General features: G+C 44.2%; 1 protein-coding gene across 1 annotated transcript in view; it reads right to left on the reverse strand.

The window, feature by feature from the left end:
- B9D1 (B9 domain containing 1) overlaps positions 1-15,595 on the reverse strand; it is a 396,621-nt gene extending 381,026 nt beyond the window's left edge. The window contains exon 1 of the mRNA XM_086940722.1: positions 15,391-15,595. Coding sequence (XP_086796848.1) covers positions 15,391-15,456 — 66 coding nt within the window. The 5' untranslated portion in view covers positions 15,457-15,595. The remainder of the gene's footprint in view (positions 1-15,390) is intronic.
- Between the last annotated feature and the right edge of the window lie 11,433 nt (positions 15,596-27,028).

The raw sequence follows: 27,028 nt of genomic DNA on the forward strand, positions 1-27,028 counted from the left end.
GACATTGCATTACAACATAAGAAAAGTGCCATTATTAATGCCACTCCTTTGTCTCCTTTCTCTGAGTTTAAAAAAATTATCAGAAAAGTGGATGACTGTGCATCTGATTTGGGTGCTGTTTTCACACAACTCAAAGGTAACAAAGAGGTCCCCATTGCTTTTGTTTCTAGGGTATTGTGGCAAGCTGAACTGAATTATTCCACTATTAAAAGGGAAACCCTAGCATGTGCTTGAGAATTTCCATTCTTATGTGTGGGAAAGTCCTTTACCAACAGGACTGATCATAAACGATTGTTGTTCTTGTTATATAGCAACATAAATGGAAAGGCATCATCTAGATTTATTAGATTGTTATCCAAATTATATCAATATAACTTGTGTGACCTATATTCCTAGTTCATTTAATCCTCGAGCAGATTATTTATTAGGGGTACCAATTCAAGGCAAACAGAGGAGACTATTAGAAGACAAGGAAGAGTGTGTAAAGCTACACAAGAGGACGTACATTTGTGTGAAGTCCACAATTTTACTGCCTCGTGGCAGCCAAATGAAAAATCTTTAAATTCAGTTTTCTGGAAAGCCAAAGGGGAATTATTTTCGGAAAGAAATTTAGTTTTGTAAGGGTCTCATTTCTCCTTGCCGAAAGCAATACACATTATACTTATTTCATTGGCACATGAAGGACGCACTGGAGAATCAGTTATACAAAGAAAATTAAGGGAACTATATTGGTGGCCATTAAAGGATGATCAGATTTCAAATTTTGTTAAATTGTGAACAATGTGCTAATTGTAAGGTACTATAGAAGACCAACTCAGAAATTAAGTGTCATGGCTTTCCATTGACACCTTGGAAAGAACTTGCCATATATTTTTTGGGGCCTTAGGAAGGCTGGTCTTTTGGAAAAACCAATGCCCTCATGGTCACTGACTATTATTCAAAGTGGGCAGAACTGAAGTGCATGCCCTAATACAGATTCTTTTATTGAATTTTGGAAGAATGTTTTAGACAAGAGGGTATTTCTAATTCTATAATATCTGACAATGGAGTACAATTTACTTCACACAAACCTAATGAGTTCTTGAAAAAATGTGCATTGTGCTTAAAAAATTCGCTCTCTACTTACTCAATATGAATGGTTTGGCTGAGAGGTTTAATAAAGTGGCTGTGGATCGTGTTCAGTCACCTCTTAAAGTGGGACTTAATGCATAAAACACATTGAGCTAATTTAATATGGGTGTATCACTGTACCCCACACAATACCACTGGATTTACTTCATTTGAACTTCTTACACGGAGGAAACCATGTACTGTGCTTAGGCCTGAATGGTTTATGGGTAATTCACAACCTCTTATCTTGGATAAAAAATTACAATTGTGCTAGCGAAAATACATTTGAAACAGCAGAAAGCAAAATTGAATATGTTGGAGAAAAAACATGGGGGCATATTACCAAGGGCCTTATCGCCGCTTTAGCGGGAATTTTTCCCGCTAAAGCGGCGAAAATTTAATCGCCCTATTACCTAGCTGTCGCTAACACCAGTTAGCGACAGCTAATAGGCGATAGCGGGCATTTAGGGGCAAACTTTGCATGTCAGCGATAATTATCGCTAATGACATGCAAAGTGGGCGTGCCAAGATGTTAGCGACTGGAAACAGTCGCTAACATCGCTATCCCCTATTACCGACTTTTGGGAATAATCGCGCTAAGCGCGATTATCTCCAAAAGCTAACGCCTGCCCAGAGCAGTTCTTAGCCATGTTATCCAAAGGTAGGTGGATAACATGGCTAAGAGCATTTGCTCGGTAATGCATGAATATCGCTGACGTTTCAGCAATATTCATGCATTTCGGCCGATTTTTATTGCTTAGGAGATAAACCTTGATAATATCAAGGCTCCTAAGCGATAAAAATAGGCGAAGCTCGGCTATGTAATTTTGGCCACTAACCAAGCTTAGCAATATTTTTCGCCTAAGCTTCGTAATATGCCCCTTGGTAACTTAAATGTTGGCGATTTGGTCAAGATTGCTAACCCTGATTTGGTTAAGAAAGGACAGACAACATTTTCAAAAGTGCACAACATAGTATAAGTTGATAAAGCCTCGGTACAATTAAATATGGGTTCTTGGTGGAATAATACACGCATTGCCAAGTGTCTTCTTTCTGCCACTCCAGTGACATTTAAGATGGTGAAAGGATGGCCAATGGGAAGGCGAAAAGAACCGTAATTAGAAGTGGGAAGTAAAAGTAATCAATGAGGGAAGATTATTACCATTTTGGTAGAGGAAAGAGGGTAAGCATCTGGGGGAGAGAAAATCGTATTGGCAGGTAAAGTATTTGAGGAATAGGGGGAGCATGAGGTTCAGAGGAAAAATAGTAGTGTGTGACAGTTTAGAAGGCAGAATGTGACCACCAGTGGTAGGATGCAGGAGCATAGCATGCCGATTGAAGGGATAGGCTTCAAGTTGGAGTATGGAGAGGGCTAAGGGTACCTTGCTTTTTGGAGGTTGTAAAGTTACACAAGTAAATGAAGGGCTATTAACTGATTGCAATATGGCGTCTCCCATTGGATGGTCCAACACTGTTATTCTATAACCACCAATTTATTTATTTATTTTTTTATTTTAACGATTTGTAGAGCGCCTGGTGACCCGAAGGCATCCCCGCGCTGGGCTGCACTCTAGTAAGGGAAAGAGGAATACTTTTGGGTACGGCATCTCAGCATATGATCCACAGGTATCTGCTACATGGTATTGTCTGCCTACATACAGTAAAAAGCTTAAATATCAACTAGTAAAGCGGCATGAGTCAATAGATGCATGAAAGAGGGAGAAAGGAGATCTTCAGAATGCAGCTGAGGAGATGACGGGTGCAAATATTGCAAAATATAGCATGTAGTTAAGATCACAAATTCCCAATAAGTGGTTCACCTTAATTGTGAGGTGGAAAACAGCCAAAGGTGGTTTCGAAGGGAAAAGAGGGGCAAATGCCATGTCCAATATAGGCATTGTTTTCAAGGCAGGACAGTGAAAGAATGTTTAAAGGGGGTTTCTCAACTATTAGCCAGTCTGGCCCCATCCTCTCAACCGAGGTCAGAGATAGATTAACAGACTTTGAAATTGGGTATATGGTTTGCAAAATATTGAGATGGGTCCCTGAATTGGAGAATAGGCAGCTGCATCTTGACATTAGGATAGCAGCAGAGAACAGTCATCATTTTGGGTGTGAAGGATTGCCAATGGGGGTGGGTGTTCCTAGGAAATAACAGGGCTGATCCAAAGAGGCTTGATTCTCAGAGTTACAGGAGAGAATGACCAACTTACAACTGAGCAGTGGGTTGAAGCAGATGATGTCAATGAGGAACTAACCATTATGGTGATGCCAAGGTGTCAAAAAGGCGAATCATTCTAGGGTGAGGATGAAATAATGGCTGAAAGGATTTGGCACTGCTGAGGGATGGACACGGAAGCTGCTTAGCTAAAATTGACAGCAGATGACAGTCAGGACTTGCCTCCAAAAACAATTGACTGGGAAGAATCTTTTACCAGAAGATGGAGAAGGCCAATGTGAAGTTGGCCCTTTGGTAGTGAACAGATAAAAACCAACGAGGGTAGCTCTGTGATTTAAAAGTAGAAGATGGCCAGTGGAATGTTGTTAACACATGGGCTCAATAAAGCGCTGGAGTCTGCTTGAGAAAATTGGAAAAGGGAATGACTTGCCCACCGCTGCCAGGGATTAAAGGAATAACAGTTAGCAGTTGGACTTTGTGATGTAGTGTAAGGGAACGGCTAAGAAAATAAGGGTACTCAAGTTGAATTGAAGAGAAGTCAGTAGGTTTTCTTAGATTTTTGGGTTGAGGATGATTGCAAGCAAATGGCTCCACTGCTGGGGAGGCACAAGATTACCCATTGTGAATTAGTCTGAAGGAAAACATATAAAAAATGACTGCAAGAGAGTGGGACCATGAAGGCATTTTAGAAAACAGCTGATGGAAGCCTTAAGGCCGTAGGATGGGTTAGACAAGAGTGCCAGAGGGTATATGACACTCAGTATTTGGGTCAATGGAGCTGGCGCTTATAGTTAGATGTGGACATAGTAAATGGAAGTGGCCCTCAGGTTGTAAATAAAAGATGCAAAGGATGGCCTGCAGGAGCTCCTGCATTTGAATGGGACATAGACTATTGGCCCACTGCCGCCCATTGAGGTGTAGTCAGAGGATGCCAAACAGGGACTGGCCCCAGAGGTTAAAGAAAAAAAATGTCTAATTGAAGGCTGTTCCTCAGACATCACATTAATGAATAGCTAACATTTTGCAGAGAATGGGCAAAGAGGATGGAGGAAGAGTCTAAGGCTGGCGGCTGGGTCTTGTGTAGTTTAAATTCTTACCGTGGGGTAACGAGGACTGAGAGGCATCAATGGATGGCCAGTAACCAAGATGCCATTCTAGGGAAAGCAGAGGACTGCCTGCGTTGGTGGAGCCACATTATTTATAGTCACCTGGGGGAGCAGAATCTACAATCTACGGGGCAAAAAGTCAAAAAAGTGGCTCCCACTGATAAGAATAAACAGAAAATGGCCAATTAATTGTTTTCCTATTGTGGTTCAGATTACTGTCAAAGGGAACTTTATGCCATTGTGGAGGACAATGGGTTACAAATAAGAGCTGGGCATCATGACAGGTTCAGTGGACTAAAATGTCAACAAATGTGATATATTGGGGAAGAGCAGCTGGCTAAATGGATGCTGCATCTCCAAGTAGGTAGTCCGAGAAGGGACGGTGAGTGTTGGTCCCCTTAATGGGGCCCAATATTTGTATTTTTTTACTAGTGATTTGTAAGGTGTTACATGCTTCTAGGAGGCTGCTTCAGTGAACCAAAGGGTATGATAGCATTCAAGTTCCTGAAATAGAGGATGTTCGAAATTGGGTTATCGTTTGACCTGTGTGTTAGCACTGCTCAAGCAACCGCCCCGAAAAACCCTGCAGGGTGAACCACAAAAAGTCACTAAATTAGCATGTGATTCATTAACCCGTGACAGCCAGGAACAAAAAACAGTCAGGCTTAACTTAGAGGCAATGTGTAAAGAATGTATGCAGCACACAAACAGTAATAAAGTGAAAACACAACACAAGAAAAATCCCCCCAAAATTTTGAAAAATAGAGTAAATATGAATAAAGTATTCAACAACAAAAAACAGTGGAGCAGGAGTTATGAATTTGTAAAGATTAAAGTGAAAAATAGCACCAGAAAGTATAAAGCATCAACCAGGGGTTTCTGGTCATGCTGGGCCACATCAAAGCCCCACTTTCAGGCTGACCACGATAGGGAGCAGGTTGGAAACAATCACCAAGTTAGGCCCTCTAAAGTTTACTTTCTCAAAAGTCCATGCACAAAGTCCTGTTCGCATTGGAGTGGGCCAGGGGAACAGGGAAATGGTCTTGGGAGGCTGCTGGTGTAGCATGAATGGCAGGCCAGTTGTCACAGGCTGGCATTGCTGGAGCTTAGCATTGGTGGCCCCAGCGAGCTGTCAATGCAGCAACGAGGAGAGTCAGGCTGAAGGACCGTCATGCTGAACCGTGGTGCACCTGCGAGATCCTGCTGCCAACGGGCATGTTAGCAGTCACTAAGAGCCCAAAAGCTTGAATTCAGCTCCCATGAGCCACACCAAGGGTCCAAGACCTGAAGGGCACCAATTGTGGGTCAGGAACTCGCTGCAGCTGGGTCCAGGGGATGGCGAAGGATGCTGAGGAGCCTTTAACGTCCCTGAGGCTCAGTTAAAGAGGCCATCTGACTAGCCCTTGGAGTTACTGTGATCATATGTTAATGCGACCCTGGCCAGGCTATAGGCATAGAAGGGCAGAAAAATTACAACTTTCTAAAAGTGCCATTTTGTTTGTTTTGATTGTGATCAAACACCTGACTTGACCACAAAATAGGGCTTATCACCCCAATTCCACAGATATCAAATATGAACTGGTTATCTATTCACATTTGGTTGTATTTGACTGGTGCTGTGATAAGATGTATGTGTGTGTTTAATATTGGGTATTTGTTATTTTTGTGGTAAAACTGATGTCAGTCTCATGATATTGTTTGTGAATTTAAAATGTTTTTTCATGTGGTGTTTTTTATGGGTGATCCAAATGATGGATAATAGACTATAAGGGATATACCTTGTAATTCATGTTTTGTATTATGAGATAATAAACAATGCTATAAACATCTATTTTTTAATCTATAAAATAAAATGAAATTTTTATCTAGAATACTACATTTTGTCCTTCATACACGGCCTTTATTTAGTATTTCTATAAAGTAATTCACAGGTCGTCAAGGGTTTTTTCTATTATATTGCTCTTCTGGGATAAATCCACATTTCGTCACAAGAGTCTCCTTCATGGGGGTGGGGGAGTACCTCATCCTTTCCCTCTTCTATAGGGCAAGAAGGGCGTCCCTCTCATCACTAGGTATATGCCTCCAGAGGGCAGCTGTCTAATCCTCCTCAGGATCAAGTCTGTGAGTATGTGGATCCTTCCTTCACTAATGGACACTGCATTTCCACTGCCACCATTCCTGCTGGACTCTAACAGCTCTTTGGCCTTCAAGTCAGTCCAGCTCTTTCAGACTCAGTTCATGAGCCAACATTTTTCTTCCTGCCAAGGCTCTCTCTGACTAAGCTTTCCTTTGTTCTCCCTCTATGGCCAATTTCACCTTTTCTAAGGCCTCCTCAGCCTCAGCATTTCTCTTCTCTGCAGCCAGTTGTGCCAGCTGCAAATTCAGATCCCTCTCATCCTGCCTGTCCTTCATGTCCTCAGGAGACAGGGTGTGGGATAATACATTGCTTCCTGCATTGGATCCAGCCGGGGACTTCATCTCTGTAGGCTGCCCTCTATTATTTGAAGCCATTGCCAAGTAATTTTCTTCCTTCTCATCCTTCTCAGGGCCATCCCCTCTTGGTCTTCTGGGGACATCCCCCCCCCCTCCCCCACCAGTGTGTACCTCATAATTATACAAGGCATCCCAAAGGTCTTGCTTAGTGGGACACTTTTCCATAACCTGCCCCTCTCCTTGCATAACCTCCTCAGCAACTTCATAATATGACAGCCAGTTGGAATCCATTTCCATTCTGGCAAGGTATCACAGGTGAGACAGCAAAAGAGTCCCAAGTCTATGAAGGGGAGACAGGAATCAAATTTGGGAAAATTACCAAATGAGAAAAAAAGTAAAATTAAAAATAAACTCGTAATGGTCTTAGATACCGCATGGTAGAGTACATAAAATCACTGGATGGCAGTGCATAAACACAAATCCTATCCTCACCACTGATCATCAATGTAAGAAAGTGGGTTGTTGGTTGACTGGGGTGTAATCCCTGGTCAAGTAAAGCAATAGACACAAATCCCTCGGACGGTGAAACACAAAAAATCACTAAATTAGTCTGTGCTTAACCCTGGGTAGTTTGGCACTAAAGGTTATCAGGCTTATCTTAGAGGCAATGTGTAAAGCAAATATGCAGCACACAAACATTAATAAAGTGAGAATATAAAAAAAAATCTTAAACCAATTAAGAAGAATAGAGTGAATCTTAATAAAATATTTGGCACCAAAAGGACAAAATTGCAATCAGATTAACTGGAGTTATTATTTTTTTTCATGAATAATTGAAATAAAAAGCATAAAGGGCCTATCGGGAATAACTGGTTGTTCTGGAAGGGGTAAAAGTCACACTTTTGAGGCCAACTGTGATGAAGCGTAAGTCGGTTATAGTCACCAAGTTAGGCCCACTAAAGTTAACATTCTCAAAAGTCAGTGCAAAGAGTCCTGTATGCTTTGGAGGGTGCAGAGAGGAGCAGGGAGAGCGTTGCAAGAACAGCAGACCAGGTGTTGCAGACTGGCTTTGCTGGAGCTTTACACTGGTGATCCCAGTGACAAATCGAGGCAGCAGTGGGAAGAGTTGGGCTGAAGGAGTTTAATGCTGAATCGCAGTGCGAGCGTCAAGGTCTCGGTGCAAACTGTCCCGTTTGAAAAGAGCCCAAAAGCTTAACTTGAGCTCCCATGAGCCACACCAAGGGTCCAGGACCTGAGGGGCACCACTGGGGTGTTAGGTACTCACTGCTGCTGGGTAGAGTGGTTGGTGTAGGATGTTGGGGAGCAATTTATGGGCCTGAGGCTCAGGGCAGGGCAAGGTAGAGCCAGGCAGCAGTTCCTTCAGAGTAGCAGTCCAGTAGAGGGGCAGTCCTTTCAGCTGCAAATCCGTCCTTCTTCTTGATAGAGTATCCACAGACCCACAAGTGTACTGAAGAGTTGCTGCCTGAAGGCCCCTTTTTTATGCCCTGGTTCTAGAAGGTGGGAGAAGCTTTCTAGACAGTGGCTATAAAGTGCATAGAATTCCCTTACTTCCCTACATTGGCTCCAAGTTGGCTGCAGTAACAATGTGGGGTTGTTAGGTCCTTTGTGTGAAGACAGAGCACAGGCTAATCAGTTGTAAGTAGGGCTGCCCTCAGCTCTACTCCCCTATCCTGTCACACCTAACCCCTCTATTTTGTGACTGTCTGACATAAATTCACATGGTCTAACTGTCAGTTACACCCACCCATATGACCCAAGACAGGCTACAATCACAAAAGGGCTAAGGTCAGGAAAATGCCAACTTTCTAAAAGCTGCATTTTCAAAATTGTAATGAAAAATGTTACTTTACCATTAAAAAGGGTTTATCATTACAATGCGACCTGCTCCCAATTGAAAATTAAAGCTTATTAAATATAATAAGGAATCTCCAATGTTATCCTATAGGAGGGGTAGGTCTCACAGTAATGAAAAACACATTTAGGAGTTTTTCACTAACAGGACATATAAAACCTAAAAGTGCATATGCAGCCTTTTAATTATACAACACCCTCCCCCATGGGCTATCTAGGGGTTACCTTAGGGGTGGCTTATATGTATAAAAGGGAAGTTTAAGGTTTCGCAAGATAGCTTTAATGCCAAGTCAGCATGGTGGTTTAAACTGCACTCAGGCTGCAATGGCACGCCTGGGACGTGTTTTATGGAGCTACTTAAGTGGCCTGCACAATAGGTGATGCAGGCCAGCTAAAAGCATTTAATTTACAGGCCCTGGGTATATGGTATACCACTGTACGAGGGACTTATAAGTAAATTTAATATTCCAATAGGGTATACGCCAGTTTAACAGATTTAAAGGGGAGAGAACACACACTTTAGCAGTGGTTAGCAGTGGTTAGCAGTGGTAAAGGGAACAGAGTCCTATGGCCACCAAAACAGAATTCAGTATAAATAGGAGGAGTGAAGGCAAACTGTTTGGGGACAACCCTGCAGAAAGGGCCAGGTCCAACAGTGGATAATCTTCAAAGAGTCAGTATTTAAGGTGTTTAAAGTAGGATGAGCATTTCCAATAGGGTTTGTGTTTTTAGATGTGGTAAAGGAAAGTAATCACAATGTAACCATCGAGTATTCTGATCGAGACCAGTGAACTTTCAAAGGAAAGAGAGAGAGCACTTGGATGTGTAAATAATAGTACACACCATCACATTAGTGTGGATCACAGAATTCCCAAATAGTGATGGCCAATGAGGTGCAAGGAAATAATGACAAATGAAGGGCAATACATTGAGTTGTGTATCGAAATTTGGCCTGTGTGCGCTAGTCCTCAACATTCAAGGGGAGCATGGTGACAAGCTAGCCATGGAGGCAGAAAGGCACAGGAATGGCCACCAAATGCTGGCAGTGGTGAGCGGAGGCAAATGGAGAATCAGCAACTGTGAGGGTTACCTTTTTCTAGTTGATTGCAAGAAACCATACACATGTAACCTAGTATCAAGGTGAAGACGGAGGATGTCTATACGAGGTAAATTCTTGGGCGGGTGAGATAAATACTGCGAGGCTGTTTCTTTGAGACCAATTACTTTGCTAAATTCTTTGACTCCCACCGCTCTACCCTCAATTTAACAGTGAGATCAGAAACCTTTAGAGATCTAAGAGAGATAGCTACATCCATTGTACTCCACACAGGCTACTCACTAATATTCAGTGACACCCACCTACACATCTTCCCCCACCATCACCATATCAGTACAAGTACCAAAGTTCCACTAATAACACACTAGCAATTACTTCACCTATTTCCTCAAGGCCAAATCGCTCTCACACAAAAACACATCCTTAAATCACTTTAACAACACAAATCTTTCACGTCCTCCCCCCCTCAAAAAAAAAACTACCCAGTCACCGGCATCATTAAGATGCCAATGGGTATATTAATACCTAATGAGGAAAATTATAAAACTAGAAGAATACTGGTTCATACAAGGAGAGCCTTAGTACAATGAGCAAAAGTCTTGATGGAATCAAGATCTGAATACTACAGCAGCTGGATTGCTGCCCTCAAATCACACCCTCAGAATCTTTCTCAAACTATAGCTCTCCTCTTCACTCACAATCATTATCTTGGTCAACATTTTTTGACAAATGTGCTTACTTTTTAACCAACATCTCTACCATTAGAAACACACCTTCTCCATTTGCTCCATCTGCCCACAAAACACAGAACCCAGGTCCACTCCATCGGAGGCCTCTTATTATCTAATAACATAACTAGAATTCCAAAGCTTTGTTTTCATGTGTATTTAAACCACCAACCGTATCATACATAATTATAGCTCGCCTTGCACAACTCTTCAACTCTACAACCTAAGTGGAGCCTAAATTGACTGCTTCACAACTGCTGATTTCCTGCCCCTAGTTAAAAATAGATATTTATTCTTTCCTCCTGAAAGCCAGACTAATTACACATTTGCTTCAGTTGCATCCAACTGTCACCAGGATGGTTACTGTGCACACTAATAAGGTGCAACAAACTGATATCTTCCTCTCTTTCCAAAAGTAAGACCACCAGCTGGTCACCCTTTGGCCATCCTGTATACACTTGTGTAAACGGTGGGGTCACTCCCACTTGCCATATCCCCATATAATCGTGAGTCCATCCCCAAAAACTTTCTTCTACCCATAGCTCCGAAAGTCAGACATTTAGTTCACCTCCATACAGATGTTACACAGCGTCCCATCACCTGTTTTTCTCTAAAACCTTTGAACGACATGTGTTAGTGTTTCTCCCACTTTCTACCTTCTCGCAATCTCTTAAATCCACTGCAATCAGAACCTCAACAACTTAATTTCACAAAAAGAGCTCTCACGCGACTTCATCTTTCTTACTTCTGCTCGCCATAATAACAGCTATTTTCTACGACTGTCCTCTATGCCACTTATCTCTGTTTCATCACCTCCTTTTCCAACTTCTCACATCATCAATAACCTGATGAATCGTGATTCATCCTCTCTTTCCCTGCCTCTGAACTCCACGTCCAATTTAAACTAGCTCGTACCTGTAAGACAGAATGTGTCCTATCCCCTTTCACATCCTCGATTACATTTCCACCTGGCATGAAAATAATATCTCCCACAGCAGTAAGCATAGGAATGTTATACATTAGCATATATATATATATTGAAACATTCAGCACTACCACTACAGCAGCTCCGTTGTAGCTGTTCGAAATAAGAAGAATCAGACAACATTTCCTGTTTGAAGATTCAATGCATTTGTCTTCAGCAAGCTGGGCTACTTTAATATCCTTCTAATGGGACTACTTAAATATGCAGGGCAACAACATGGTATCCACCACAATATACATACACCTAAAGTTTATAGGGTGCAATAAACTAGGATGACAAGTAAGCCACCCAACAAAATCGGGAATAACAGAAAACACACTTAGCAAATTACAATATTTCAGCTGCCTGTTTGTGAGCCTTCCTCAATATTCCTTCTTCCCTCTCAGCTTAACTTCTCTACCAGGACATCAAACAACATGCCTAAACATACCTGCATCACTTTATTTTTCAAATAAACTAGTTGGCGCTTCGCTTAAAATAGAGTGATTTACAAGCTTTTGGCACTTGTTTTTGTTATGACCTTGAAGTTGTATGACCTACTAAAACCCGCCAGGAATTTGTCATGTGCAAACCATACCCTACTTATCACATCAAAGCCATCATGACTGGCACCCAGATTCCAACCTCTCCATTACCTAAGTCCCCATTAGCGAAATGCACTATATTCAAGACTGTCTCACAGTCAGAGTTTAAAACCAACTTGAAGAGCCATGCCAGCCCCTGTCCTGGGCACCACAGGGCAGACAGTGGAAACTGGGTTCCAGCAGAGTTGGTTGAGGTTCCTTTCGACATGAGTCCATGTTACTATGGCTCTCCCAACTGGGCCAAGTAAAAACCCTTTTACCATTGAATTCTTGGGGTAGCGACAGCAAGCATGGTAGCAACGGTGAGCAGATTGTGTAGGGGACAAGAGCTTAGAAATGAACAATCAGCCATCAGACATATTAACGTATTGTCCAGCCTAGCACTAATCTTTTATTGCAATGAAAGCACTTTCATCTCACAGCAAAACAAGATACTACACAGTTAAAAACGAAATGCAGTTACGGGGCAGTTATTTAAGTTATGATCTTCAGCCATGCACTACAACCCTTTTCCAGTATTCTCTCCCCACTCTAGGAGATCACCAATGGGATTAATCAAGCACTGGAAAGATAATGTCAAGTGACCCAGATGGTCAGATGTGCAACACCTTTCAATGTCTTTTACCCCTTTGTGTTCATTCAGGCAAAAATTCTTAAGTTCCCTTGGCAGACTCTTTGTGTGTTCTATTCTCTTATTCCAGTGATAGGCTAAGCCCTGCTTTTGCTTGCTGGTTGGTGTTACAGTTATAGAGGTGTCACAGGTGCAGTTCACATAACTGCCCTTGCAACAGTAGATTTGCTTCTGTAGGTACCATGGCATAGACCTCACTTTGAAACAAGGACTATTGGACTGAGTTTGGACAGTTAGGCTGCACAGCAGCACTTATCTTCAACAGAGAATGCCTCCCTGACCAAGTGCAGACAGCTGCTGAGGTATAGCAGTTGCGGCCTCCGGGCCAAGTTCTCCATGACCGGAATCCAGGCAATACATTTCCACTGTCTATCTGAAGCTGTCCTCAACCTCCATTGGTTGCCATGCTAAACCAGCGCATCCAAAATGGGTTCCACTGGCCTCAGTACTCAGATTTATTTGATTTTATTTATATATAGAGCGCAGCATTCATCCCAAAGGATATCATGGCACTTTGTAGCGAGAACTCGAGGTAGGGCTGCCGATGGGTGTGGTGGAACTGTCAGGTATTAGACCTTGGGGAACACATGAGTTTTAAGTTTCTTTGTAAATGCTGTATAGTCAGGCATAGGTCTTGGGATAGTTTGTTCCACTTCTTAGCTGCCAGATATGAGAATAAACATCCTCCTGCCCTCACTTTCCTTATATGTTTTGTCCTGGCCTGCGCTCGTGGCCTGACCTTAAGCACCTCGTAGGGATGTAGAATTTGATTCATGCCACACAGAGAGTTCTACTACCATACATGGACTACGCACTTACTGAATATTCACAAAGTTAACATGCACACACAATGTCAGTGCAAGGTTTTGGGGGCTCACATAATCATAGAATTTTACACAAGAGGGGTCAGTAGACTGCTTTCACTCTGACACAAAGAAAAAAGGTCTTTTCACACAACAGATTCACAAGAGATGGTACTCTGTCACCACTGCTTTTTACAATTCACCCAGGTCTTGGCAGTCATGCTATGCCCTTTTTGAGGGCACGCTTGGTGTGCCCTTCCAAATCAAAAAACAGGTTCTGGACCTCACATTTCCATGTGATAAGCTTATTGGTCTGCGGACAAGCTACTTTACTGTGATGCTAGGGCCAAACAAATAGTAGGGACAACAGTTAGACATATAGTAAGGCATTCAAGACACAGATACAAGATTGTTTACTATGCTGGGAACATTATCATCCTAACAAGAAATCTCATGAGATTGTAAAGAAGGAATAACTAAAGACATGCCTCATACCTAAAGTGTTAATAGATGTACAGTGAAACCACACCATTTAACCTAATTGTGTATATATACCAACCATGTTATTTTGTACAGCAGCTTCTCTCAAAATTTCAGACAACTCATGTAGAGACAATGGCCAGTGAGGTTTAACACTAACAGTCTACTGAAAAGCTGAAAAAAGTTTGTTGCAGGTGAAAGGCGACTCGCAACTGACATAAAGTGTTGACCCCTACAGAAGTACTTTGCATCAAGGTGAAGAGCGGCAGGTCAGACACTAGCTCAGGGGTCTCCAAACCGGTCCTGGAGGGCCGGATCCATGCCAGATTTTTTAAATAACTACATGTATCTCAATGGGGATATCCAAAAAATCTGGCATGGATCCGGCCCTCCAGGACCGGTTTGGAGACCCCTGCAGTAGCTCATAACTTTAGATTACAAGCAGTGCTTTAAGTGGGCCACATCCATATGGGTCTTGGTCCAGGTAGTTCTCAAAAACGAACATCGTAAATGGGTCCCTTTATTCATGTTCTTAACCTACATGGCAAAACCATTAGATTGACTTTTTAACAATGACCTTCAAAAACTTTAAGGAAATCCATGCCAGTAATTTAGCTCCAGATTATATATCTGATGTTTTACTTAATCGTGTATTCCCTAAGAGAGTGTTAGTTATTTGCAGGAGGATGTGTTACTGTATTTCTCATGTACCATTTTAGTTATACTTTGAACTGAGTCGCCTCCAGGTGTTTATAGCGGACCACAATCGAGAGCTTCTGGAGCGGAGGCTAGAGGTAGTGCGAATATTTCACAGTGTCTGTCATTGGGTCAAAAAGATATTCAGAATACATGGTCATCTAATCTTTAATTTCTATGAAGAGCGCACAGCAAAATGGTCATGTGTTCCAGTTGCAATTGTGATCCTGTGCAAATGTGTGTGAAGGAGATATACAGTTGACAAAATATTGGTATGGCAAGAGAAAAAGCAGTGTTTAAAGGTGAGTGGGTTCGTTGCCTGTTTCAGGGTGGCGAAGTGACTTAGATGCATGGAAGTGTATTCAGGATCGTGAAAAGCGGGTGCAGAAGTGGAAAGAGATGAGCTGTTAGATATGCAGATGGGCGAGATGTGGGGGAAGAATGGCCGTACATGTCTAACAGCGTGAACAGGTCAAGCCCCCTAAATACACAAGCCACGCGATTGTCATCTCATTTACTCCCTGGGTACATATAATAAAATAATGGCCCACATATTCTTCGGCGTGGTGTAGCCCGAGGGTGCCTACAATTCGGATGTTTGGGCAGAGGTTAAACAATGAATTAACAGTCCTTGAAGTTGGCCAGTGTGGTTCTGGTCTTTCAGTTGATGCAGATGTCTCAATAACAATGAGTAGTCTACGGGCATTTGGGTATTTATTTCCTCACCTCGCCGCTCTCTATCTGCCCGGTCACCATTAACAAGAACACACTGGGACTTGCTGCGCCGCTCATTGTTCGAGATGGGTCAGTACCAGACCGCTGTGGCTCTCACTGGGTCGCACATAGCAACGTAGCCTCGGCCATTGGTAACTGAGGACGCCAACGGAGCCCGCGAGGAGTCAAAACTGCTCTTTCGCAGCGGAAATAAGACAACGGCTGAATCTGAATGGCAATGTTTACTTAGAGACAAACGACGGACACGAATAAGGCTTTCGCAACAGACAAAAACAAAACAAAACACGAGTGGTTACGGTTCTTTTGCCCATTGAGTTTCAGGGATAGTCCTAAATCGCTTATGAATAAACTTAAGTACATTTGCCGTCTAGCGTCAAAAATGAAAGAAAATATCTGATGTTAATATATACATATGGTTTTACGAACATTTGATTATATGCCAAAGAGCTAAATCTACCATAAAATGTTTGTTTGGTTACACTGTAAAATAATTTCAAACTTCCAATATATATTGAAAGATCAATTGGACATTCATGAACCTCATCATTCTCTAAAATGGCCGCTCTGATAACACTAATTCTAATGCAGGTATCAGCACAGAAAATTCTGATGGAAAAAGAAAAGTGAAACCGTTTTAGTAAAAAAAAAAAAAATGAGGCTTCGTCATGCAATTGCAGGCGCCATGTTGCAGGGATATGCACGGTGGCTATTTCCCGTGGATTAAACTACAAGCTATGTTCTAAATCATCGTTTTTTGTTAATCGATATTTAAAACCTTATTTAAAACAGCATGTCTTTTAGTCAGTTACATTTAATTTGGAAATGGATATAAATAATGCGAGGTCAAAGGGGCGTTCCTAGACACAGGACAGGTGCATTTAATATTAACCTATATGAGATGGTGAGAAATAACAAGCATTGGCAAAGCCAATCTGTCGTGCCTATGCAAGAGCTGTTGGCTTTGCCAATGTGTTTAGCCATGTTGTACACGAGCGTGGCTACTGTTCAGCATGGCTAAATGTTAGTGACATAGAGGAATGGCATGCATTCCTGCCAAGTATCACGAATCACGTGTGATGCTAACGCATTTCAGTGCAGTGTTCCGCATCACTGCACTGAAGTGCTTTGTTACACATTTTAATGCCACTCCCTTGTGTGCTACTACTAGCGTGCCGCTGCCCTGCTGCTCCCAGCAGAGTCACTTACTGCTAGTGTGAGGGGGGAATACCGAGGTATCGCCTGGCAGGTCGCGCCATGTCAAAGACCTGCGCGCAGCAGAGAAACTGAGACAGACACATTAGTTAGAGCACTCAGACGGACCGGAAGTTCTGAGCGACCCCTGCCCGTTTATTCAAGCCTTCTGGCCACGCCTGGCCAGAAGGTGCTACATTGTGTGCATGTACTTCCCGGTAGGGTCCCCAAGTGACTGGCGGTGAACAACTAGACCACTACATCCCATCCCAAATCAGTTTTAAAACAAAATAAATAAAAGCAAACTAACATGCTAAATCAGCAAGTCTTTGGTTCGGCCTTGGGTTTGGTCTCAAAACGTAATGACGTTGACAAGAGGTTAGGCTTGTCCGTGGCGTGGTTGTTTCCCTTTCGCTGGTTGAGAATCTTGACCCAGTGTGAACCGGTAAGTCAGGGACTGTGGGACTTACTGCACCGTGCTCAGTGGGGTTCAGCTCAGCAGTTTCCCACTCTGGTTCACTGCTGAAGGGTATCTGGGTCCGAACTCTCCTGCGCTCCGTAGCGAGTATTTCTTTGAACCAGGATACGTTTAGAGTGATTACCTCTCCGTTCTTCTCTGCTGTAACTGCAGTTCCCTTAACTGCTTTGACAGTCCACAGTCCTGGTTCATAGAATGTGCAGAATTTTCTCCCACTCCAACGATTCTTCACCAGGACTGTACATCCAGGCACCAACAGCCTCGGTTGTGCTCTTCGCTGCCGACTGGCTTTTTCATTGGTTGCTAGCCTACAAGCTAGAGTGTCTGCAGGATGGTATGGCTCGGGCTTTCAGTTCTCAGCTACTGGGATCGTGTCTCGTCGTTGTCCTGAAAATATCAGCAACCACTGTGATCTCTGAGTTGTGCAATGAGGAGTGCTTCGGTTTTCTTGCAGAAAGTTCTGTAGGGCGATTTCCGGGTCTGACTGTTCGGCTACTGCTATGCGTAGGATTTTGTTAAGGGTTCGCATGAATCATTCTGCCTCCCCATTGGCTTGTGGCCATTGTGGAGTGATGCGGCGATGTTTTATTCCTAGTCGCATTAGGTATTCCTTGAATTCGCTGCCTTGAAAAGTGGGCCTTTTATCTGTCTTGATTGTATGTGTTAACCCAAAGAGTGCAAAAGTCTTTTCCAACATTTGTAGTAGGTGGTTAAATGTAGTTGATGGTAGCACTTCCACGATTGGTTATTTTGTATAGCCGTCAACTATGACTGCGGTGTCCGACCGTCTGGGAAGTTTCCAAAATCAAGACTTATCGATGACCAGGGTGACGGTGCTGGTTCTTCAGTTATCACAGGGGCTGGTGACTCAGAGTTTCCGGTGAGTTGGCATGCTTGACACTTGCGTACTAGTTTATCCACGGCTTCTTCTAGACCTGGGAACCACACTTTTCCCCTCATTCTGGATTTCATTTTTTTCGTACCTTGGTGTCCTTCATGTGCTAGAGCAGTAGCTCGTTCTTGGAGGCTTAGGGGTATTACAATGCGGGACCCTCTTAAAACAATGCCACTGGGTGTGGCACTTAGCTCTTTCTGTACTTTCCATATTTTTTCTAAGCGAGTCCGGTCTGCCTCATTCCACCCATTGATGTTGTGGAGAAAACTTGTCCATGATCCTCCTTTCAAAGCGTCAATTACTCTCTCGAGCACCATGTCAGTTTGTGTGTGGGCTTCGATTTCTGAAATTGTAAGAGCTTTTGGGCATGCTCATTGAGTGAGCATGTTGATAAAATCTTCGGTCTGTTCTTCATGTTCAGATCTGCTGTTTGTGGGATCAGTAGGATGACGTCACAAAAAGTCCGCTGGGTTCTTTGCACCAAGTCGGTAAGCCAGATCTAATTGATAATGTTGAAGTTGAATTGCCCATTTTTCTATTCTGGGTGCTGGGTGATAAGCGGTGCCCTTGAACAGCGGGAGCAGCGCTGATGGTTAGTTACTACACGGAATGGGTGTCCTGAGATATATAGATGAAAGTGGTTGTATGCCCACTTGATAGCAAGTGCTTCTCGTTCGATTTGCGAGTACCGGGTTTCCGTCACCGTTAATGCTTTGCTTGTGAACGCCAGTAGGACCCATGTTCCTGGGTCAGTTTCTTGGGTCAGAAGGGCTCCTAACCCTACCGGGCTCGCATCCACTATCAGTTCTGTTTGTAGTGTGATATCGAAATAAGCCATTGTCGTCTTTTCCTGCAGGGCTGACTTTACTCTTTGAAACGCTCTTTCTTCTTCTTGGTCCCATTTCCACCAGGCCTCTTTCTTTGTTAGGCTTCGTAGTGGTTCAGCAATAGTGGCGAGGTTGGGTATGAATCTTCCGCAGTATGTCGCCATGCCCAGAAAACTCAGAACCTCTGATACAGTTGTAGATGCGGGAGCGAGCTGGATGGCTTGAGACTTCCTTGGGTCAACTTTGACCCCTTCTTGGCTGAATCCATATCCAAAGAATTCGATGGTTTTCTTAAAGAATTGCCATTTTTCTTTGTGGAGTGTGACACCATGATCTTGCAGGCTTTGGAGGGTAGCTCAGAGCCGTCAGTGATGTTCTTCAAGTGTAGCCGAATGTATCAAAATGTCATCACTGACATTGAGCACCCCTTGTAGACAGGACAGGATTTCTCTAACAGCATTTCTAAAAATCTCCGCGGCTGAAGATATTCCGAAATTTAACCTTTTGTATCGCCCGAGCCCTAGGTGTTTTGAGAATGTGGTTATATATCTGCTCTCTTCAGCTAGTCTTAACTGGTGATAGCCGGCGTTGAGGTCTAGTTTTGAAAACCACTGAGACCCATTAAGCTCAGCAAGTATATCATCAACCATTGGTGTCAAATGTCTCTCCCTGAGTATTGCCTGGTTGGGCATTCTCATATCTATGCAAAGCATGATTTGCCTGGGCTGTTTTGGTTTCTCAGCTATAACCATGGGAGACACCCAGGGAGTCGGTCTAGTAACCTTTTCTATCACTCCTTGTTGTTCAGGTTTTTTAACTCTTGCTCTACCAGTGGTCGCTATTGGAATGGGATACGCCGGTGTCGAGAGCAATTGGTTGTATCGATATGTAATTTTACTGGTGGTCGCTTTATGCACCCTAATCCTTTGAATAGTTACGGGAATAGTTCCAGCATGTCCTCGGTCTGTAGAGTTTTTACAGCGTTTGCAAAAGTTATCAGGCTCAAATCTTCAGCGGTATGTCGTCCCACCAATATGTCTGCTTCTCTGTCAACCACATGGAATGTCGTGGTACCTTCACGGTCTTCTGATTTCCCTTGTAGAGTAATTTTCCCTTCAGAGGAAATGGTTTTTAGGCTGCTATATGTGAGTATCCTCACTTTGGATGGTACTAGTGTCGGTCTTGAGTTGATTTTTTTGTAGTGCTGGCTTCCCATTACATTCACAGATGCCCCGGTATCGATGAGGGCCGTAACAGGTGACCCTGCGATTTCTATGGCACATGTTGGCAGGGGACGCCGTCGCCGCTTCAGGTCACATCGCGGAAGAGACAAGGTAGCACTCCTCCTCTTCATCAGTGGATGAGTCTTGGATGTATTGTCTATCTGTCATCTGTGTTTTCTGCATCCTTGATTGGCTGGGATCATCTAGTGAGAGGTGTCTCACTGATCTAGCTGGGTCTTCTACCAGGAGTCCCTCTGCTTCGCATGCCTCCTTGACATACACTTGAAAAGTGATTGGGGATTCCACACTTTGAGTATATCTTGCCTTTCGCTGGGTATTCATGGTGTGTTCCTCTCTCCCACAGTATCCGCATTGGGGCTGTCCTGGTCTTCTGGTGGGCTACCATCTCCGGTCTCCACGAGCAGATATGCAAGCTGCGTCCACTCGCTCTGCCTTGACATTCGCTGTAGGTTCATTTGGTTTGTTAAGCGCTGCTTCCATGGCCGTTGCCCTGACATCAGACAGTTCATGGGAACGTGCTAGGTTTAGTGTGTCTTCCAGGAAGATGCGCGGTTGTCGGAGTATGAGGGTCCGCAGGGTTTTGTTGCAGCGTCCTTGGATAGCCTGAGCTCGTACCTCCTTATCTTGATCATTCTCAGTGCAGGTGCTGGCTAATTCCATGAGGCGGGCATGAAAAGTGTCAATGGATTCACCTTCCCTTTGACGGGCTTGTCGCAACCTAAAGCGTTCATAGTCGGGGTTTAGTTGAGGGTCGAAATGTGCATTAAGCACTCGAACCGCAGCTTCGTAGTCAGTTTATTCTCTGGTGTTTGGTAGATACGCAAATAGTTTGTAGATTTCATCACCCGCAAAATGTAGGTGAGTGGTCTCACAATGAGGGCGCTGGGGGTCAGACGGTACCTTGAATCTCCGGATCCTTCACGATCGCATTCCACTGCGCTGGCACGATCGAGTCTTCTCGCGCCACATAAATGTCAGTCACACTTCATTTTCAAAATCGGCAGGTTGACGGTCCGAATCGGACAACTTCCCTCTTTGGCTGTGGTATGGTGTCTTCACGTGGATTCCATCCTCGTCGCCAGTGTGAGGGGGCGGAATACCAAGTTATCGCCTGGCAGGTCGCGCCATGTCAAAGGCCTGCGCGCAGCAGAGAAACTGAGACAGACACATTAGTTAGGGCACTCAGGCGGACCGGAAGTCCCGAGCGACCCCGGCCCGTTTATTTAAGCCTTCTGGCCACGCCTGGCCAGAAGGTGCTACATAGTGCACATGTACTTCCGGGTAGGGGTCCCCACGTGGCTGGAGGTGAACATCTAGCAGGCCGCTGAGCGCTCTCTGGCTCATAAACAGTTAAGGTTCATCATGCAGCTCTGGCTGGAAGTCAGAGTGCTGCAGTGCTAGCTCCATTGTTGCAATTTGCGGCCTCACAGCCACGCCTGCCAGGCAGCCCCTGGCTTAATTAATATTCCCGCCCGCGTCGCCGTGCTGCAGGCTGTGAAACTGACACACAGCCCTCACGCACCAGGGTGCCGAGGCCTGTCCATTATACGGATGAGACCTCACGGCGGTCCTACTGCACACTGCAGGAAGTAAGTGAGGTCACTCGTCACCAGAGTAGGCGCGCTCACTCGTGGACTGGAGTGAATGAAGTCAAGTTGTGCGATCGCGGCTCAGCTAAGCTGCACTGAGTGCTGCCTCAGTAGAGCTGCTGCTGGCTGGCGCTGCGCAGTTCAACCAAGTTGAGCTGCCTCTGAGCCGGGTTAACTTCCAACAGGCAGCCAGCCGCAGCGCAGCCCCTGAGCCGCCCCGCTGGATGACGGCAGGCAGCGCAAGTCACACCACAGTGGAGTACTCAACTCTGGCTGAGCCTGACAGGGCCCCGGCGCTGCATGATGACTGGCATTGCGAGCGCTGCGGGGAGTGTGACTCGAATGCCAGCAGAGTGACTAGTGGTGCTGCAGCCGGTCATCATGTGTGCCAGCAAGTGCGCCCGCCATGACCCTGTCAACTGTTCCGCCACTGGACAGTAAGTCTGGACTGGCGCTGCTGCCGTAGTGATGCTGCGGTGCTGAACCACCCAGGCCCCACCCCTGTCTGAACCCCTTCATTGCAGCTCCAGGACACGCTAGTGCAGGCTTTGCACCCGGGTTGGCCTCCGCCACTGCCGATCCCGGCTGACCCTTTTGCTGTGTCAGCCCCTCTGGCGCCGGACTGTACCCAACATGGAGCCAGGGAAAGACGGGGGCAGCCGAGGCCTCGGCTGCTACCTTACCTCCGCAGGCCCTCACTTGCCATTTTGACCCTTGACACCCTGAAAGCAGCTGTCAGGTAGGGTGAACAGCAGCTACGGGGCTAGAACTGCCGACTTGGGAGGTGTGAGAGGTAGCCCGCTCAACCATCATTTTAGGGGGCTGCCGTTTAATCATCCCAGGCCCTTTCTCGGGTGCCTGCCCACCACTAGCCAGCAAGCACAGTCTGGCTCTCACTCTATCTATGTCTGTAGTAACAGCACTGTCCACCACTACCACATACACTCCTCCACCTTGGACCGATGGCTAGTATCCCTTGTAACAATGGCGTAGCAGGATCCTTGCAACCTCTACCCCATAAATGACTATCCGGAACATCTGCTCCCTCTGTAATATGGTGAGTACATAGGGTCATAGGGGCATGGTTTGACCAGGGAAGCAGTGCTGAGCCCAAACACAAAAAACACTTGTTATAGGTAGACTAGTTCTTTCTGTCTGTTGGTGAGGTTACCCCGAGACCTCTGTGATTGGTGCAAGAAGTTAGCACCATTGCATTGTATGATTTTGCTCATGAGGAAATGTCACACTTAGTTGTTGAAATGTCACTCATAATTGCACTGAAATTATAAAAAATGTCACACATAGCAATATGAAACCTTGGCAGCTTTGGGCATGGAGTGTTGTAGAGTGGAATGACGAAGAGTGGAATAGAGTGTCGTAGAGTGGAGTGCATACTGTAACGTCTTCCACAGCCCTGGGGCATGCAGATGAATCACGGCACATAGGAGCTGTGTTCCAGCATTACTTTATTCTTCAGCATAAACTCATACACTGCACATTACATTATTATTCACCTTAACCACATCCTAACACCTCCCCACATATTACGCAGTTCCTCTTTAGAGTCCACCCAGAACCACAAGGGTCCTAGTGCGTATAATGTAAATATGCTACATCTGTCCCTTTGTTAAATAAAAAGTTGCAAACATCACAAAAATCACAAATCCATGATTAGTCAGTGAGATGCTCGAACTTGTCTGCCAGTTGTGGTGATCCGAGGTGATTGAGGTCAATCCTGAGCGGGCGCCTCACACATGGTTTCAGGACTCAACAAGTGTTGCAATAGGTATTCAAAATGTGATATGTCTCAAGTGATGGATTGTCCAGGATGATGTGCTGCCACCATGAGTCCCTTGCATGCCACAACCTGTAAAGAATCAACTGCAAAAGGAGTGTCAGTTTTCCGTTTTGCCTCTGTTTAACCAATACCGACTTACCTTTGTCAAAGACCGTCTCCTGGGCATGGCAACTCTGATCTGCATATGTATATATTTTCCTTTTCCGAGTTGCGTTGGGATCTCAATCTTGGTTAGTATTCACTGATCAATCCGGGGTGCATTGAGGTAGTTTTGTTTGATGGCTCTCTCAAACAGCAAGGTGGCTGGACTCTCACCAGTTGTGGAGTGAGGAGCTGATCAAAAGACCCAATGAACCTGGCACATGGCTCGTTTCAGATCGATTCCCTCCAAGAATGCTCATTGAATGACCCTCTTGAGGGTGCCCATGAATTGTTCAACTACACCATTGGCTTGGGGTCAGGGGGTGTACTCTTTTGGTGTTAGAATTTGAGTTCGATAAGAAATTCTTTAACCTCTTTGCTATTGAACGACAGGCCATTATCAGATTTGAGTATATCAGGGATGCCCCACATTGCAAAAATGTAATCAAATCGTTCTTTGTCATGGGTTGTCGAAGATAAGTCTTCCAACAAAGGAAAACACAAATATTTGTCAATTACTGCAATTAAATGGTGTCCATTTCCTAAAGGCCCAAATAAGTCAACTGCAACTCTCTCCCAGGCATGGGCAGGAAGGTCAAACATTACCACTGGGTGCTTCATCACCTTGGGGGACAAACAATTGCAAATGTGTTACACCTTCAGCTTCTTCTCAACTCGTTCATCTGGATTAGGGAACCACACTCGATCTCACAGTGACTAAAATACCACAGTGTCCTTCATGGGCCAACTCGATGACCTGCTGCCTTAGTCTTTCAGATATGACGATTCTCGAGCCTCTAAGTATTACACATTCTAGTGTGACTGCTAGCTCATCCTGCACATTTTTAACATTTTGGAATTCAACATCATCTGCAAGGGGCCTGGTACCTCTTCTCCATGATTGCGTAGCAATAGGTTGTTTGTTGAAGGTCATGTCTTTATTAGTATTGGTGGCAACAATGATTTGTTCGAATGACGGAGCCGCTGGTGTGCTGGATCTCACGATATAGTTGAGATATACTTCAGGTATCTTGGATGTCAAACTGTGACAATGTAGGGGCACTCATGAAAACCTATCTGCTGGGTTTTGACCATCTCCGGTTTGTGCACAAACTCATAGTCATACTCTTGCGTTCTTAGCTCCCACTTCAATAGTGAGGGGGCATCTTACCCTTTGGCTTTCCAAATATTTTGAGCAACATCTGGTGGTCTGTGATAAGAGTGTATCATTTTACATAGAGGAATACATGAAAATGTTTGAAGGCCTAAACTACAGCCAGACTCTCTTTCTCCGGCTGATAGTAGGCATATTCTGTTTCAGTTAGGCTTCGATTGGCATAGGCCACGATGCGCCTCTTAGCATTCAGATGGCTGCTGTGTTGAGCATGTACTCCTCAAGCCCCACTTGGCTCGCATCAACCGTTGTTTCAGTATGTAACTTGAGATCAAAGTAGGCCATTTCAGTTGCATTCTCAATGGCATGTTTAATGTCTTTGAAACTCAGGTCCCACTGGACTACTGAAACTGTACATTTCGCTTTGTCAAGTCTTATTATGGGGCACTCACTGTAGCAAAGTTGCAGATGTATCTTCAGCAATAACTGGCCATGCATAGAAAGGGTCACAGCATGGTGACATCCTGTGGGGCGCAAGAGGATTACAGTGCTTTCTCCTTGTCCAGGTCTGGAGTCAATACCCCATTGAAGAATGTATGCCAAAAAACTTGAATTTGATTTTGTGAAACTCACACTTTGCTGCATTAAAAGAGAGTCCTACATCAGCAAGTAACTGGCACATTTGGATAAGGGCTTTGATGTGTTCTCTCTGTGTTTTCCGAAATACCAGTATGTCATCACTGTAATTGAAAGCATGTGTAACAGGTAGGATTACTCAGCAAATAACATACTGAAATATCTCTGCAGTTGAGGATACTCCAAAACTCAGTCTCATATCTAAACAAACCAACATGAGTCAAAAAGGTTGTATTATACCTACAGTCCTCCTCCAAATCGAGTTGATGGTTTCCTTTTTTGAGGTCAAAACAGAAAAAGACTTTGGCTCCGTTCAACTGCATGATCATGTCCGCTATATGTGGACCAGGGTGTCTCACCCTCTCAATTGCTTTGTTTGCCTGGCGCATAACAACACAAATGCACACTGCTCCGCTACTGTAATTTTTCAGCACCACTGCTATGGGCGAAACCCATCGGTACAAATTGATACTGAATATTTTATAGATCCCCCTGATGAAGGGAAATGTCCCGAAATGCATTGGGTGAATTACTAATAAATCATGACATGAGGAAACAGCTCCTGTTTGTGGACATTCTTCAATATGACATGTAAATCAGTCTAATGAATTGATGAAAAAAGGAAAAAAAGGAGAAAAGAGAAAAGCGGTTAAATAAATGAATGAAACTAAAGAATAGAAGCATGAAATTGATTTATTTGATTAATTGTTAATGGATATATCTGTGCAACTGGAGAAGGATCTACCAAGGTCCCCCATGTGTCTGTTTTGTATTGCAACGCGCAATTGGGTGGAGCGCGTATCCAGTTTGCACGTCTACTTATGTTTAAAATAGTTAAGCATGGTTATATAATGGAGTATACAGAGTGCATCTTACCACCAGTAATCTACATAGCAAGAATAATTCTGGAGCATTCTTGCATCCATCTTTTCTTGCTGACGTGCCGCACTTTTTTTTTGTTTTTAGCTTGGCACACAGCTATGAAATGGTTCCTTTCCCACAGCCTTTGAAGACTTGTCCTATGGCTCGCCCTTTACCTTCATGGTGTAACAAAAGTTCACATCAGAAGCATAGCTTTGTTTTAGACGTTGACTTATATGTATCTGTTATGTGTTTGTGCTTCCTTTTCATGGTCAACGCTGGTTCACTGTGCACTGTTCCCGCTTCCATGGCTGTAGCTTGTTGGTCTGCTCGTTCTTCTGCTCTCTCAGCCATCAGCATTTTATCTAGACTGTGTGTTTCTCTCAGCATGCGCCTTCTAAACGAATCTGAAAGGCAGCCATCGGTGACTCTGAGTGCATGGTTTCCTCATCGGTGAAATCAAGAAACTTGCAATGTTAATTCAGTGCATCATGTCTTTCAACAAGCTTGCCATTGTCTCACCAACCTGATGTCATAATTGGTTGAAGGTATACCCTTCATAGTCGACATTCAGTATTGGATTGAACTTGGCCTCCAACGCTTCTTTTAACTTTTGGTACGATTTTGTATATGTCTGCCAAAGTTACTTTATCACTTCTTTCAACTCCATAACCTGCCAGGTTTACAAGCATTTGATGATCTTTTTTCCATTTTCTTCGTGTAGAGCATCTATGAAGCCATCCATGGTTTCGATCCCCATAGTCCACCTGGCACCAATGTTCTGCTTCTTGGAAATGTCGAACGGCAGTGGTGGCTTTAGGAACATAGCTGCATTGTATTGCGTGTTCCTTCTTC

This window comes from Lissotriton vulgaris, chromosome 10 (assembly GCF_964263255.1).
Source record: "Lissotriton vulgaris chromosome 10, aLisVul1.2, whole genome shotgun sequence".
In the NCBI taxonomy this organism is placed as follows: Eukaryota; Metazoa; Chordata; class Amphibia; order Caudata; family Salamandridae; genus Lissotriton; species Lissotriton vulgaris.